The 17,436-nt window shown below is 50.7% G+C and overlaps 1 protein-coding gene across 1 annotated transcript in view; it reads right to left on the bottom strand.

Annotated features, from left to right (window-relative positions):
- Positions 1 to 17,436, bottom strand: part of LOC149433064 (semaphorin-5B-like) — an 88,774-nt gene that overhangs the window by 27,435 nt on the left and 43,903 nt on the right. The window contains exons 4-5 of the mRNA XM_089664694.1: positions 7,256 to 7,318; positions 474 to 572 (exon numbers count right to left, since the gene is read on the bottom strand). Of these exons, the coding sequence (XP_089520820.1) occupies positions 474 to 572; positions 7,256 to 7,318 (162 nt within the window). The remainder of the gene's footprint in view (positions 1 to 473; positions 573 to 7,255; positions 7,319 to 17,436) is intronic.

Raw genomic sequence — 17,436 nt, 5'->3', positions numbered from 1 at the left:
AATGGGCACAGCCGGTGTACAGACCCGGGAACTCAGCACAGGGATGGTGGAAACCCCTCATAATGGGCACAGCAGGTGTACAGACCTGGGAACTCAGCACAGGGATGGTGGGAACCCCTCATAATGGGCACAGCGGGTGTACAGACCTGGGAACTCAGCACAAGGATGGTGGGAACCCCTCATAATGGGCACAGCAGGTGTACAGACCCGGGAACTCAGCACAGGGATGGTGGGAACCCCTCATAATGGACACAGCGGGCGTACAGAGCCGGGAACTCAGCACAGTGATGGTGGGAACCCCTCATAATGGGCACAGCGGGTGTAGAGACTGAGCCCAGCAATGGCTTCTCTTCTCCAAACAGGAAATCCTATGATTGGTGATGGCTTTTTATACGTACACTATAGGACAATGTATGGGGGGGGGTGGTAATAATAAAAGCCTTCTCCTCCCTCCCGCCTCACACGGGGATTACCTGGCGGCTGGTGCACACGGGGGAGAAGGCGTTGGTCCCGCAGGTGAACAGTCTCTTCCCCGTCACAATCAGGACTCGGACGTAGTTCTGACATTCCTCCTGGAACAAGAAACACAAATCATTCCAGATACTCAGAGTGACCAGCGGATGGCGCTCACGTCCCGACTCCTGACATGTCCCCACTCACTGCACTCACCTGGAAGACAGGTCCTCTTCATTAGTGTTCATGAGCCGCAGTCTTCTATTATCGGGATTTCCATTGCCCGACCCTCCACATGGCTGTCTGTGGCCCCTGCAACATGCAGTTGGGCCCCCCAGGAGCTGGTTGTGTGTGCCCCCCCCCTCCCCCCACATATCCACCAACCCGGCAAGATTTATATTTCTCCATTGAAGTGTCAGAAGACCCTGGAATCTGTCTGCCAGGAAGCCGCCATGTTTACTGTATGTGTGCGCCATATATGGAGATAAAAGGAGAGCCGGGCCCCGGGGCCCAACTATGATAAAGCTTTATTTATAGGAACCCGAAACACAGAACTAAACACACCAACCAGATAAGACCAACAGAGAGCAGAACCGATATATTGTACAGGAGTGACATCACCACCCTCCAGATATAAGATATATTATACAGAGTGACATCACCACCCTCCAGATATAAGATATATTATACAGAGTGACATCACCACCCTCCAGATATAAGATATCTTATACAGGAGTGACATCACCGCCCTCCAGATATAAGATATATTATAGAGTGACATCACCGCCCTCCAGATATAAGATATATTATACAGGAGTGACATCACCGCCCTCCAGATATAAGATATCTTATACAGGAGTGACATCACCGCCCTCCAGATATAAGATATATTATACAGGAGTGACATCACCGCCCTCCGGATATAAGATATATTATACAGAGTGACATCACCGCCCTCCGGATATAAGATATATTATACAGGAGTGACATCACCGCCCTCCAGATATAAGATATATTATACAGGAGTGACATCACCGCCCTCCAGATATAAGATATATTATACAGAGTGACATCACCGCCCTCCAGATATAAGATATATTATACAGAGTGACATCACCGCCCTCCAGATATAAGATATATTATACAGAGTGACATCACCGCCCTCCAGATATATTATACAGAGTGACATCACCGCCCTCCGGATATAAGATATATTATACAGGAGTGACATCACCGCCCTCCAGATATAAGATATCTTATACAGGAGTGACATCACCGCCCTCCAGATATAAGATATATTATAGAGTGACATCACCGCCCTCCAGATATAAGATATATTATACAGGAGTGACATCACCGCCCTCCAGATATAAGATATATTATACAGGAGTGACATCACCGCCCTCCAGATATAAGATATATTATACAGAGTGACATCACCGCCCTCCAGATATAAGATATATTATACAGGAGTGACATCACCGCCCTCCAGATATAAGATATATTATACAGGAGTGACATCACCGCCCTCCAGATATAAGATATATTATACAGGAGTGACATCACCGCCCTCCAGATATAAGATATATTATACAGGAGTGACATCACCGCCCTCCAGATATAAGATATATTATACAGAGTGACATCACCGCCCTCCAGATATAAGATATATTATACAGAGTGACATCACCGCCCTCCAGATATAAGATATATTATACAGGAGTGACATCACCGCCCTCCAGATATAAGATATATTATACAGGAGTGACATCACCGCCCTCCAGATATAAGATATATTATACAGAGTGACATCACCGCTCTCCAGATATAAGATATATTATACAGGAGTGACATCACCGCCCTCCAGATATAAGATATATTATACAGGAGTGACATCACCGCCCTCCAGATATAAGATATATTATACAGAGTGACATCACCGCCCTCCAGATATAAGATATATTATACAGAGTGACATCACCGCCCTCCAGATATAAGATATATTATACAGAGTGACATCACCGCCCTCCAGATATAAGATATATTATACAGGACTGACATCACCGCCCTCCAGATATAAGATATATTATACAGAGTGACATCACCGCCCTCCAGATATAAGATATATTATACAGAGTGACATCACCGCCCTCCGGATATAAGATATATTATACAGAGTGACATCACCGCCCTCCAGATATAAGATATATTATACAGAGTGACATCACCGCCCTCCAGATATAAGATATATTATACAGGACTGACATCACCGCCCTCCAGATATAAGATATATTATACAGAGTGACATCACCGCCCTCCAGATATAAGATATATTATACAGGACTGACATCACCGCCCTCCAGATATAAGATATATTATACAGAGTGACATCACCGCCCTCCAGATATAAGATATATTATACAGGAGTGACATCACCGCCCTCCAGATATAAGATATATTGTACAGGAGTGACATCACCGCCCTCCAGATATAAGATATATTATACAGAGTGACATCACCGCCCTCCAGATATAAGATATATTATACAGAGTGACATCACCGCCCTCCGGATATAAGATATATGACAGAGTAGTGACATCACCGCCCTCCAGATATAAGATATATTATACAGAGTGACATCACCGCCCTCCAGATATAAGATATATTATACAGAGTGACATCACCGCCCTCCAGATATAAGATATATTATACAGGAGTGACATCACCGCCCTCCAGATATAAGATATATTATACAGAGTGACATCACCGCCCTCCAGATATAAGATATATTATACAGAGTGACATCACCGCCCTCCAGATATAAGATATATTATACAGAGTGACATCACCGCCCTCCAGATATAAGATATATTATACAGAGTGACATCACCGCCCTCCGGATATAAGATATATTATACAGAGTGACATCACCGCCCTCCAGATATAAGATATATTATACAGAGTGACATCACCGCCCTCCAGATATAAGATATATTATACAGAGTGACATCACCGCCCTCCAGATATAAGATATATTATACAGAGTGACATCACCGCCCTCCAGATATAAGATATATTATACAGGAGTGACATCACCGCCCTCCAGATATAAGATATATTATACAGGAGTGACATCACCGCCCTCCAGATATAAGATATATTATACAGAGTGACATCACCGCCCTCCAGATATAAGATATATTATACAGAGTGACATCACCGCCCTCCAGATATAAGATATATTATACAGGAGTGACATCACCGCCCTCCAGATATAAGATATATTATACAGAGTGACATCACCGCCCTCCAGATATAAGATATATTATACAGAGTGACATCACCGCCCTCCAGATATAAGATATATTATACAGGAGTGACATCACCGCCCTCCAGATAGAAGATATATTATACAGAGTGACATCACCGCCCTCCAGATATAAGATATATTATACAGAGTGACATCACCGCCCTCCAGATATAAGATATATTATACAGGAGTGACATCACCGCCCTCCAGATATAAGATATATTATACAGGAGTGACATCACCGCCCTCCAGATAGAAGATATATTATACAGAGTGACATCACGATGATCTAATTATCTAGAACAATGTAAATCTTTATCCCTTCTCGAGCTGCAGTCAGTGACTTTGGCTGGGATGACGTCATCAGTCTTCTGCAGGCAGGAGGAAGCATTTCCTCATTCTCCCCTCCCCCAGAGATCAGACTGTACATTGTATCTTTGTAGGAGGAGGAGGCATGTCCTCAGTCTCCCCTCCCCCCCAGTGATCAGACTGTACATTGTAACTTTGTAGGAGGAGGAAGCATTTCCTCATTCTCCCCTCCCCCAGTGATCAGACTGTACATTGTAACTTTGTAGAAGGAGGAGGAGGAGGCATTTCCTCAGTTAATATGAGAGCCTGCAGCAGGGGCTGATCTGTGTCAGACAATTGTGAACACCAGCAAGTAGTGACCCCGGATGATGCCTAAAGAGAGGTAGATAGGCTGATGAAGGTGATGTCGGGGGGAGGGGGGGGAGCTGTGATCTCTCTATACCCGGAAGGGTCGCACTGACGCATTACTCGGGTTGCTGCACCTCACAATGTGATGTAATCAAATCTCACGTCAGGGGTCGTTGGGTCTCCCACGTCCCGGTCGGTGCATTCCCGGAGATGTGTCAATGATGATTGGATGGTATTAATATCCGCGAAGCGCCACAAAGCCGACGCCGGCTCGCCGCGCACAGATGATCCGCAGACGTTCGCTCTCATCACGAGTCCCCTATACATTCCTTAATGCGTCTGTCCCCTGCGAGGGTTAAAGCGTCGACTCCATTAAGAAAACAGCAATTCTCATCGACTTTTCCTCCCCGCGTCACAATTCACCATCGGCGGCTTCCGCGACCCCGGAATAAAATCGCGGCTTATTGTCCTAACGCAGAAAAAAAAACCTCCCGCGGATTGTTCCCTTCCCTGTAATTGTACTGTCAATGTGAAGAGTGTTATTACGCCGCGCTCGCATCCCGCGTTCATTTCTTCCCGCGCTCGTTCGCTGTCGGCTTTGCGCACGCGTTCGCAAATAGGATGAAATGACTAAGTATGGGGGAGGGGGGGACGTCTTCCACCGCCGATGGAAGGCTGGAGGAAGCTATCATTAGTAATAAGTGAACATGGGGGCGGGGCATCACAACGCTTAACCCTCTAAATGTGACTAATGCGCGTGACGCAATATTCCGAGAGCGACGCAACATTCCGAGAGCGACGCAACATTCCGAGAGCGACGCAACATTCCGAGAGTGACGCAACATTCCGAGAGCGACGCAACATTCTGAGAGCAACGCAACAATCCGAGAGCGACGCAACAATCCGAGAGAGACGCAACAATCCGAGAGAGACGCAACAATCCGAGAGAGATGCAACAATCCGAGAGAGATGCAACAATCCGAGAGTGACGCAACAATCCGAGAGTGATGCAACATTCCGAGAGGCGGAGAAATCGCAGCCAATACAATTACCCGTACGGAGATCACTGATATCGCGGGGTGTCGGGAATTACAATGTAACAACCGGAAAAGATCGCTACATTGTGAATATCCACTTATAATGGGCCGCCTTTCCTGTGGGATGTGCTCAAGAAAAGTCCAAGATCCCTCCGAGAAATCAATGTGTTTGGCTCCTGTGTTTACAGATGGGTGTGTGTCATCGGACGCCTGCAAAAGGCAGCAAGTTTCTGTGCATCATTGGTGTCAGTGGGAGGAATAGTGTCCCATCATTGGTGTCAGTGGGAGGAATAGTGCTCCATCATTGGTGTCAGTGGGAGGAATAGTGTCCCATCATTGGTGTCAGTGGGAGGAATAGTGCCCCATCATTGGTGTCAGTGGGAGGAATAGTGCTCCATCATTGGTGTCAGTGGGAGGAATAGTGCCCCATCATTGGTGTCAGTGGGAGGAATAGTGCCCCGTCATTGGTGTCAGTGGGAGGAATAGTGCCCCATCATTGGTGTCAGTGGGAGGAATAGTGCCCCATCATTGGTGTCAGTGGGAGGAATAGTGCCCCGTCATTGGTGTCAGTGGGAGGAATAGTGCCCCGTCATTGGTGTCAGTGGGAGGAATTGTGTCAAATCATTGGTGTCAGTGGGAGGAATAGTGCCCAATCATTGGTGTCAGTGGGAGGAATAGTGCCCCATCATTGGTGTCAGTGGGAGGAATAGTGCCCCATCATTGGTGTCAGTGGGAGGAATAGTGCCCCATCATTGGTATCAGTGGGAGGAATAGTACCCCATCATTGGTGTCAGTGGGAGGAATAGTGCCCCATCATTGGTGTCAGTGGGAGGAATAGTGCCCCGTCATTGGTGTCAGTGGGAGGAATAGTGCCCCGTCATTGGTGTCAGTGGGAGGAGTAGTGCCCCATTATTGGTGTCAGTGGGAGGAATAGTGCCCCATTATTGGTGTCAGTGGGAGGAATAGTGCCCCATTATTGGTGTCAGTGGGAGGAATAGTGCCCCATCATTGGTGTCAGTGGGAGGAATAGTGCCCCATCATTGGTGTCAGTGGGAGGAATAGTGCCCCATCATTGGTGTCAGTGGGAGGAATAGTGCCCCATCATTGGTGTCAGTGGGAGGAATAGTGCCCCATCATTGGTGTCAGTGGGAGGAATAGTGCCCCATCATTGGTGTCAGTGGGAGGAATAGTGCCCCATCATTGGTGTCAGTGGGAGGAATAGTGCCCCATCATTGGTGTCAGTGGGAGGAATGATGCCCCATCATTGGTGTCAGTGGGAGGAATAGTGCCCCATCATTGGTGTCAGTGGGAGGAATAGTGCCCCATCATTGGTGTCAGTGGGAGGAATAGTGCCCCATCATTGGTGTCAGTGGGAGGAATAGTGCCCCATTATTGGTGTCAGTGGGAGGAATAGTGCCCCATCATTGGTGTCAGTGGGAGGAATAGTGCCCCATCATTGGTGTCAGTGGGAGGAATAGTGCCCCATCATTGGTGTCAGTGGGAGGAATGATGCCCCATCATTGGTGTCAGTGGGAGGAATGGTGCCCCATTGTCGTTACTCAGCGCATGAACGAACGGTCTATTTTCTGCATAAGATGGTGTCATTGCATTTGATGCGCCTTCCGTGTGATTTGTAAATCTCATTTCACACTTGAAGTCACAGCTGCGTGAATCAGGGATTTTAAATGCGGTGTCACCGACAACAGGGGGCGCTCCACCGCACTTTTTTTTTACCGCCCCCAACTTCTAGTCTAGACGCGGTCAGAGTGTTCATCCACCACCGGTGACCGCATCTTACCTCCGTCTTCCCTTTACTCTGACAGGACCGGCGGGTGTCTTCGTCCGAACTCCACTCCGATGCCTGAAAGACAAAATCCAACAGGATCACACAGGATCGCAGAGCGCCGTCTCCTTTCACTGTGCGCATGCTGGAAAAACACAACTCCATATACAGAGAGCAAAACCATTCAGGATGAAAAACGGAAAGCGCTGCAGACAACGATCTGGCCGTGTATGTGTGTGCATGGAGGGGATCGGAGGACGACGATCAGACGAGGCACCCGGCAAGGTCGGGGCGATTTGTGAAGTGCGCATGGAGGCGGAGGGAACACAACAAACCGGAACACAAATCTCTGTCTGTGCCGTGAAACTTAAACAAGCAAACAAAAAAAAAAAGGAAGTTTATATGGCGGCAAAAAAGAAAGTGCAAGGGACTTCTTCAGAGGAGTGGTTCCCCTGAAGAAGTCTCCTGCAAGAACTGTGAGGGGCGGAGCTAGAGACGGCACAGACACCTCACCTCCAAGAAGTCTATAGGAAGCTCAGACCCGGGAACTTGGCACAGAGATGTTGGGAACCCCTCATAATGGGAACAGCGGCGTACATTTCTGGGAACTCAGCACAGGGATGGTGGGAACCCCTCATGATGGGCACAGAGGCTGCAAAGACCCGGGAACTCAGCACAGGGATGGTGGGAATCCCTCATAATGGGCACAGTGGGTGTACAGACCCGGGAACTCAGCACTGGAATGGTGGGAACCCCTCATAATGGGCACAGCGGGTGTACAGACCTGGGAACTCAGCACAGGGATGGTGGGAACCTCTCATAATGGGCACAGCGGGTGTACAGACCCGGGAACTCAGCACAGGGATGGTGGGAACCCCTCATAATGGGCACAGCGAGGGTAAAGACCCGGGAACTCAGCACAGGGATGGTGGGAACCCCTCATAATGGGCACAGCGGGGGTACAGACCCGGGAACTCAGCACAGGGATGGTGGGAACCCCTCATAATGGGCACAGCGGGTGTACAGACCTGGGAACTCAGCACAGGGATGGTGGGAACCCCTCATAATGGGCACAGCGGGTGTTCAGACCCGGGAACTCAGCACAGGGATGGTGGGAACCCCTCATAATAGGCACAGCGGGTGTACAGACCCGGGAACTCAGCACAGGGATGGTGGGAACCCCTCATAATGGGCACAGCGGGTGTACAGACCTGGGAACTCAGCACAGGGATGGTGGGAATCCCTCATAATGTGCACAGTGGGTGTACAGACCCGGGAACTCAGCACAGGAATGGTGGGAACCCCTCATAATAGGCACAGCGGGTGTACAGACCCGGGAACTCAGCACAGGGATGGTGGGAACCCCTCATAATGGGCACAGCGGGTGTACAGACCTGGGAACTCAGCACAGGGATGGTGGGAACCCCTCATAATGGGCACAGCGGGGGTACAGACCCGGGAACTCAGCACAGGGATGGCGGGAACCCCTCATAATGGGCACAGCAGGCGTACAGACCTGGGAACTCAGCACAGGGATGGTGGGAACCCCTCATAATGAGCACAGCGGGTGCAGGCCCCATGTTCCAGCTGTGGCGGGGTGAGTGCCGTACACAGGATGGGGCTGCAGTGTGTCTAACATTCTTATATTCAGCATTTGTAGTTTCAAACAAAAACTTCCTGACAGTTGGAAATTCGTCCTCATCGCCCCGCACTCCGCGGCCAGGGCTGGCAGGCTGCAGGCGCTGTCATGCGACGTTGGCGAAGGAACGGTTTGGCGCACACAAGGCACGCTGGGACGCTTCCCATCACAGACCGCGTCCGTTTGGTAAACGAGTCCTCGCCTAACGTGGCGTCCAGATGGCCCAGCTGGCGCGGTGGGATAATGCGGTTCCTGCGCAGAGATGGGCGGTGGGGGCGGGGCCGCCTCTTCCCACTCCGATAGTAAATACCTCCAGATCACAGTGGTGGCGATTCATTCTTCACGGAATTAAAATAAAACTCATTAACATTCCAATAATGAGCCCCTCAAAGCGCAGATCCGCCGCCGCCCGCCGCATTTCTTCATTACGCCAAAACGCATTTTTAATAAATTCTCTTCTTTACATCAATACATTCTGGCGGTCATCCTCAGGGGCCCCCGCAGAAGAATTCCATGACGGGGTTAATATCTTAATTACCTTTTTACGAGAACCGCCGCTGCCGCCGCACAATGACTGGCTGGGAGACAAAGGGGGACGGCCATATTATGCGACCCAAAACATCCCCCCCTCCCCCCGGGGTCCATTGTGAGAAGTGCTCAGCCAATTACTGGAAGGTTCAAGTGGCCGTTTGCTGTGGAGAGCTAATTGTTCCAGATTTATTACCGCCCCGCGTCCGGCGCCCAGCAAGATTCATTCATTCCGTCTATTACAGCCAATCAAAGATAAAAAGACAGAAAAAAAAAAAATCGATACAATAAAAAAAAAATAAAATGATACAACTTTACATAGAGCTGGATGGAGCTTCTGCAACAATGTAACCAGGAGATCCTTCTCTGTCCTGAAATACTCTGCTCTGCTGGAGGACTCCGCTCCTTCCTCTATAACTCTCCTCTCCTGAAATACTCTGCGCTGCTGGAGGACTCCGCCCCTTCCTCTATACCTCTCCTCTCCTGAAATACTCTGCGCTGCTGGAGGACTCCGCTCCTTCCTCTATAACTCTCCTCTCCTGAAATACTCTGCACTGCTGGAGGACTCCGCTCCTTCCTCTATAACTCCTCTCCTGAAATACTCTGCGCTGCTGGAGGACTCCGCCCCTTCCTCTATAACTCCTCTCCTGAAATACTCTGCGCTGCTGGAGGACTCCGCTCCTTCCTCTATAACTCTCCTCTCCTGAAATACTCTGCTCTGCTGGAGGACTCCGCTCCTTCCTCTATAACTCCTCTCCTGAAATACTCTGCTCTGCTGGAGGACTCCGCCCCTTCCTCTATAACTCCTCTCCTGAAATACTCTGCACTGCTGGAGGACTCCGCTCCTTCCTCTATAACTCCTCTCCTGAAATACTCTGCTCTGCTGGAGGACTCCGCTCCTTCCTCTATAACTCCTCTCCTGAAATACTCTGCACTGCTGGAGGACTCCGCTCCTTCCTCTATAACTCCTCTCCTGAAATACTCTGCGCTGCTGGAGGACTCCGCTCCTTCCTCTATAACTCTCCTCTCCTGAAATACTCTGCGCTGCTGGAGGACTCCGCTCCTTCCTCTATAACTCCTCTCCTGAAATACTCTGCACTGCTGGAGGACTCCGCTCCTTCCTCTGTAACTCCTCTCCTGAAATACTCTGCACTGCTGGAGGACTCCGCTCCTTCCTCTATAATTCTCCTCTCCTGAAATACTCTGCTCTGCTGGAGGACTCCGCTCCTTCCTCTATAACTCCTCTCCTGAAATACTCTGCGCTGCTGGAGGACTCCGCTCCTCCCCTTCAGTCTTGCACAGGTGTACCGGCTCCTCCCCTCCAGTCTTGCACAGGTGTTCCGGCTCCTCCCCTTCAGTCTTGCACAGGTGTACCGGCTCCTCCCCTCCAGTCTTGCACAGGTGTACCGGCTCCTCCCCTCGAGTATTGCACAGGTGTACCGGCTCCTCCCCTCCAGTCTTGCACAGGTGTACCGGCTCCTCCCCTCCAGTCTTGCACAGGTGTACCGGCTCCTCCCCTCCAGTCTTGCACAGGTGTACCGGCTCCTCCCCTCCAGTCTTGCACAGGTGTACTGGCTCCTCCCCTCCAGTCTTGCACAGGTGTACCGGCTCCTCCCCTCCAGTCTTGCACAGGTGTACCGGCTCCTCCCCTCCAGTTTTGCATAGGTGTAATGGCTCCTCCCCTTCAGTCTTGAACAGGTGTAGCGGCTCCTCTCCTGGTCTGGAATGGCGTCCTCTGATGTCACCGCACACTCTGAGCTCCCCACATTGTGCGTTAGAAGTTGCAGCAATGGGTGGGAATGGTTCATCGATCGCAGAGGAATGGACAGGAGGTCACGGAACGTTCGTCATTCTCTCGGGTTCACACAGCTGAAGAAATCTCTCTGAAGCTCCTCAAACCGCCTATTGATGGCTGACAACCGCGGAGCGACCTTTGGCCCTCAGATTTCACCGCTATGAACTTTGCAGGGATTCTGCCAGAAAACGTCGAACTGTGAAATTCACAACACGATCGATTCACCGCGGCTGTGATGTGCGTCGCCCTGAGGATGAGCGCTCAATTCCCATCTCACGGTATCGAGCAATGGAGACGCAGGGGGAGCGGGGGATGGGCAGTCTGTAGAGGCCTCTCTATAGATTGATGACTGATATTGTCAGGAATGATTGACACCGAGGAGGGGGGGCCCCATTCCTCTATAGAGGGGGCTCCAATATGGGGGCCACATTGTATATTCACCATCACTTCTATACATGAACGTGGGCAGCACAGCGGATGAGTGGTCAGCACTTTCTCCTGGCAGTACTCGGGTCATCGGTTCGAATCCCAACCACGGCACCACCTGTCTGGAGTTTGCACGTTCTCCCTGTGCCTGTGTGGGTTTCCTCCAGGTACTTAGGTTTCCACCAATGGTAAAATAATTGTCCAATTTTAATCCCGTCTACGGCCGGCATTTAAATACTTCTGTCCCTGCAGAGAGCTCCGCTATTATATTTTACATGGAAAAGTCTTGCGGTTGCAACAATGTATCCATTTGTACCCATTTCGGATACAGATGGTTTTATTTGGATACAAATGGATACATTGTTGCAACCGCAAGACTTTTCCATGTAAAATATAATAGCGGACTGGAATTCTTTTTCTTTTTCTTCTTCTTGCAGGTCACGGCTCATGCGCAGATTTTATCGGTAAAACGATCGGCTGATTTGCTGATCATTACCAGGAAAATCGGCCGATCGTCAAAATCGGCTGCGAATTTTCCAACTTTACCGGTTAAAAAAATGTGCCAAGACCCCAAAAAACAGCCGAACAATTAACCCACTAATAGTGCAAAGATCGGCAATTTGTTTTTCGGCTGAAAAATCAGACAATTTTTGACCCGTCTATGGCCTGCATTAGGGGCCTTTGATTGTACGCTCCTCGGGGGCGGGGACTGATGTGAATGTACAATATATATGTAAAGCGCTGCAAAAATTGATGGCGCTACAGAAGTACCTGAAATAAATAATAACAATAATGAAGAAAAAAATTTCACATCACAAGTCCTCCCTCCCCATCAGATTAGAAGTCCCCCATTCACATCAGAGCCCCCCCCTTCACATCAGAGCCCCCCTTCCACATCCAAGTCCCCCCATTAGATTCTGCCCATCAGATCATAGCCCTCCCTTCACATCAGAGTTCCCCCAACAGATCGCACCCATCAGATCAGACCCCCCCCCTTCACATCAGAGCCCCCCTTCCACATTTGAGTCCCCCCCTTCAGATTCCTCCCATCAGATCAGAGCCCCCCCCTTTCACACCAGAAGTTCCTCATCACATCAAAAGACCCCCCACAACATCAGAGCCCCCCCATTATTTCACAGCACCCCCATCATATATGAGGACGTCTTTCACTTCGAATCCCCAAATCCCTGTTTTCACATCAGAGTCCCCCCTGTCCTACTTCACAAGTTCGTTGGGGATTTTAACCCCCCCCACCCCCTCATCCTGGCACCAGTCCTGGTGTCGCCCATCTGGTGGGTGTCGCCCATCTGGTGGGTGTCACCCATCCCAAAGTGACACCACTGTATTATATAGCGTTTGGGTGCATTAGAATTCATGAAAGTGTATTATTTTCTCAAAAAATGGCATTTGAAATAATATCGCTGCGCAAATACCGCGTGACATAAAAAAAATTGCAAAACCCACCATTTTATTCTCTAGGGATCTGCTGAAAAAAAATTATATATATATTATTATTATTATTATACAGGATTTATGGCGGCAACAGTTTGCTCAGCACTTTACAATATAACGGGAGACAATACAGCAACAATACAAGAGGGATAGGAGGGCCCTGATCCTGGGAGCTGACAATCTAAGAGGGAGGGGCTAGTGGTACAAGAGGTAGTAACTGTGGGGGATGGACTGGTAGGAGGAGTAGAAGATTCCAATATTAGCTGAGGGCAGGATAGGCTTCCCTGAAGAGATCGGTTTTCAGAGATCGCCTAAAAGTGAGCAGAGTAGGTGATAGTCTGATAAATTGGGGTAGAGAGTTCCAGAGGATGGGGGAAGCTCTGGAGAAGTCCTGCAGACAAGCATGGGAGGAGGAGCCTAAGTTGTAGAAAGTGGAGACAGTTGAAGGTGGAGATCACAGAAAACATTTGGGGGTTCTAAGTAATTTTTAAAAGTAAACAAAAAGTGTTAGAAAAGGCGGAGCCTTCAGGTGGACGCACACAGGACATGACATGTGTAATGATGTAATCAGGGACTGATGCCATTAGGCTTTCCTAAAGTTCCGTTACAACCACAGATTCAGGATGTCACAAAAACGGCGGGGGGGGGGGGGGGGGGTTTGGGGGTATCTGAAGCAACCAATCTGGAGCTCTGTTCTATTTACAATTGATATTTAAAAATATATAAAACAAACATTTTGCTCATCCGGGTGAAAATAAAAAGGAATAAAATGCAACAAAGTGGCGATTGTGTAAACATTTGTCTTCCTCTTCCCTCTGCCGTCACAATGTTACATTTGGTGTTTCTGTCTGAAGGATTCTTTGTAGCAGAACACAGAAGCGGGATTTGTCAGGTGTGGGGCCCCTCTGGGGCCCTTCTGTAGGGACTGTGATGGGACATCTCTGTGAAGTCGGGATTTCTCGGCAGTGTTGGTTCCACCTCAGGAATGTCTGACCTGCGTCTGGAGAATTGTTCTTCAGGGGTCCTTCATGTCCCGGCTTGCTCGCCCTGGCGGTCACCCGGCTGACGCAGACAGATGTCGGTTGGGGAGGATGCGCTGCGCACGTGCGCGCTGCCTGGACCTGTTCCAGCCTGTTGAGGCGGCGCAGCTTCATCAGCGAGGCGACGAGCGCGGAGCAGTCAGTGGGAGGTGTTATCCTGCGGCCGCTCAATGTTCCTGAGCGACAAACCTGTAATCCCCGGCCACAGATCGTTCGATCGTCCAGGTCAAACCTCAATCACATGCAAATCTCTTCCAAATGACTGCGCCGCGCTCAGCCGGATGCACCGGAGAAGCTGCCGCCATCGCGGACCCAGAATTCTGAGGTTGCCATTCTATGGTACCTGCAAGGGCAAATGTCACCAGCACACCGAGGATCACCAATACGGGTCCAAAGGTTTTAACCACTTTTACCCCCCCTTCCGGTCCGGACACTTTCACCCCCTTCCGGTCCGGACACTTTCACCCTCTTCCAGTCCGGACGCTTTCCCCCTCTTCCGGTCCGGACGCTTTCCCCCCTTTCCAGTACGGACGCTTTCCCCCCCTTCCAGTCCGGACGCTTTCCCCCCTTCCGGTCCGGACGCTTTCCCCCCTTCCGGTCCGGACGCTTTCCCCCCCTTCCGGTCCGGACGCTTTTCCCCCCTTCCAGTCCGGACACTTTCCCCCCCTTCCAGTCCGGACACTTTCCCCCCCTTCCGGTCCGGACACTTTCCCTCTCTTCCGGTCCGGACACTTTCCCCCCCTTCCGGTCCGGACACTTTCACCCCCTTCCGGTCCGGACACTTTCACCCCCTTCCGGTCCGGACACTTTCCCCCCCTTCCGGTCCGGACACTTTCCCTCTCTTCCGGTCCGGACACTTTCCCCCCCTTCCGGTCCGGACACTTTCCCCCCCTTCCGGTCCGGACACTTTCCCCCCCTTCCGGTCCGGACGCTTTCCCCCCTTCCGGTCCGGACGCTTTCCCCCCCTTCCGGTCCGGACGCTTTCCCCCCCTTCCGGTCCGGACGCTTTCCCCCCTTCCGGTCCGGACGCTTTCCCCCCCTTCCAGTCCGGACGCTTTCCCCCCTTTCCAGTCCGGACGCTTTCCCCCCCTTCCAGTCCGGACACTTTCCCCCCCTTCCAGTCCGGACACTTTCCCCCCCTTCCAGACCGGACACTTCCACCCCCTTCCAGTCCGGACACCCCCCTTGATCCAACTGATCTTATTTCAGCAGAACTGTAGAATAGGGGGGGGGGGGGGTTTGCTTGACAAGTACAGACATGAACATGAAAACATGAAACAGCAAAACGTAACAAAGTCACAGGACAAGTTCTACATTGTAGCAGCAGCACAATATCCGCAAACTCGCTCCAGGGCTCCTTTGCGCATACGTTCCACACGGTCAGGAAGACACGGAATGACGGCGCGCAGCGCGTTGCGCGCACACAGACCCGGGACGTACAAATCCCTCTATATGTATGCGTGGCGGCACACTGGAGGACAAAGACCTGAAGACGTGTTTCTGGGAGAGGATTTGCTGCATTCCTGCCAGTTCCCACCATCCCTCGCAATGTTTACACATCAGACTCACAGAAGATCTATAGGCGGATTTATTTCAGGAACGCCGAGGTCAGCCAGCTCTTCAGATGCAAAGCACAATCCGCTCGACCTCGAGGCCTCCATCGCTCTTCATACCTCCACTTATTCCCCATCGAATTGTTCGCCAGCCAAGGATGAAGCATCACGTGCCGCGCGTTGGGCTGGAACTCCGACCCATTCCGAGGAGTCGATGCGGCGCCGCGCGGTAGGCCGCCGGGCCCGCAACGCGCTCTCCGTGTTATTTCAACGCTCATTTCCCGCTGACGTGTTCGCTCTGGGAGAGAATTATTTCGGAAGGCCGTGCGAGCAAAAGGGCCGCAGAATTTATGGCGCTCGATTCCATCTCCCCGGCACACTGAAGGCCTGAAACGTATTTATCAGGAAGGCCGCGAGCGTCTCTTAATCTTCCCGGGCCAATTAGTGCCGAGCCGATTATGAGAAGCGCCCTCGGTGGCTGCGGTGTTGGTGGTGGGGGGAGGGGGGGATTATCTGGGTTCTGACACAGCATTAAAATCACCTGAAAAATGAGGAAAACAGCGAAGATTAGGAGCCGCGAGCACAACGAGCGCACAAGCGCGCCGCTAGAATTTACCAAAAGCGACTTTTCCGAATGGAAACAAATAAATGGTTGTAGGAAACGGACAGGCTGGCCCTTTGGGAGTTTTCCACTTCAAGCCGGCCACACGTTACAAGACGACAAAACGTGTAAATCGAACTGCAACAACATGCGTGTGCAGTCACGTGGACTCCAATCCGTGGTCACCGTTAGAAATCATAGCGGCCCCTATAGTCCACCGGACATGTCCATCCTTCCCCCACTCAACATATCCAGAGACCTTGTTCAGCCAATGAGTGGACAGGAGGTGACCCCGATACACCCAAGACCCTGTTCAGCCAATCAAGAGGAAGACTGGAGGTGACCCCAATACACCCAAGACCCTGTTCAGCCAATCAAGAGGAAGACTGGAGGTGACCCCAATACACCCAAGACCCTGTTCAGCCAATCAAGAGGAAGACTGGAGGTGACCCCAATACACCCAAGACCCTGTTCAGCCAATCAAGAGGAAAACTGGAGGTGACCCCAATAAATTCAGTGACCTTTTCAGCCAATCAAGAGGAAGACAGGAGGTGACCCCTAATACACCGAGGACCCTGTTCAGCCAATCAGGAGGAAGACAGGAGGTGACCCCAATACATTCAGTGTCCTTTTCAGCCAATCAATGGGAGGACAGGAGATAGCCCCAATACCACCATGACCCCTTTTCAGCCAATCAGTGTGAGTACAGGAGCAGACCTCAATACACCCGGGATCTTGTTCATCCAATCAGTGAGTGGAGAGGGGGTGACCCCAATAAATCCAGGATTTTGTTTAGCCAATCAATGGGAGTATAGCAGGTGACCACAACCGACTCAGGAACCAGTTCAACCAATCAAATGGAGGACAGGTGACCCTAATACATTCAGAGACCTTTCCAGCCAATCAAGGAGAGGACAGAAGGTGATCCCAAACCACCCAGGACCTTGTTCAGCCAATCAGTGGGATAAGAGGTAACACCATATACTCAAGACCCTGCTCGGCCAATTAGTGGTAGGACAGATGGTGACCCTCAATACTCCCAATTAAGAGGAAGACATGAAGTAACCCCAATACATGCAGAGAGCCTTTCAGCCAATCAAGGGGAGGACAGTAGGTAACCTCAATACACCCAGGACCTTGTTGAGCTGATCAAGAGGAGGTC

This window comes from Staurois parvus, unplaced genomic scaffold (assembly GCF_062004578.1).
Source record: "Staurois parvus isolate SC_StPar_1 unplaced genomic scaffold, SC_StPar_1.0 ptg001998l, whole genome shotgun sequence".
In the NCBI taxonomy this organism is placed as follows: Eukaryota; Metazoa; Chordata; class Amphibia; order Anura; family Ranidae; genus Staurois; species Staurois parvus.
Note: the sequence above shows the minus strand (reverse complement) of the source record. Positions and strands in the feature narration are given on the sequence as shown.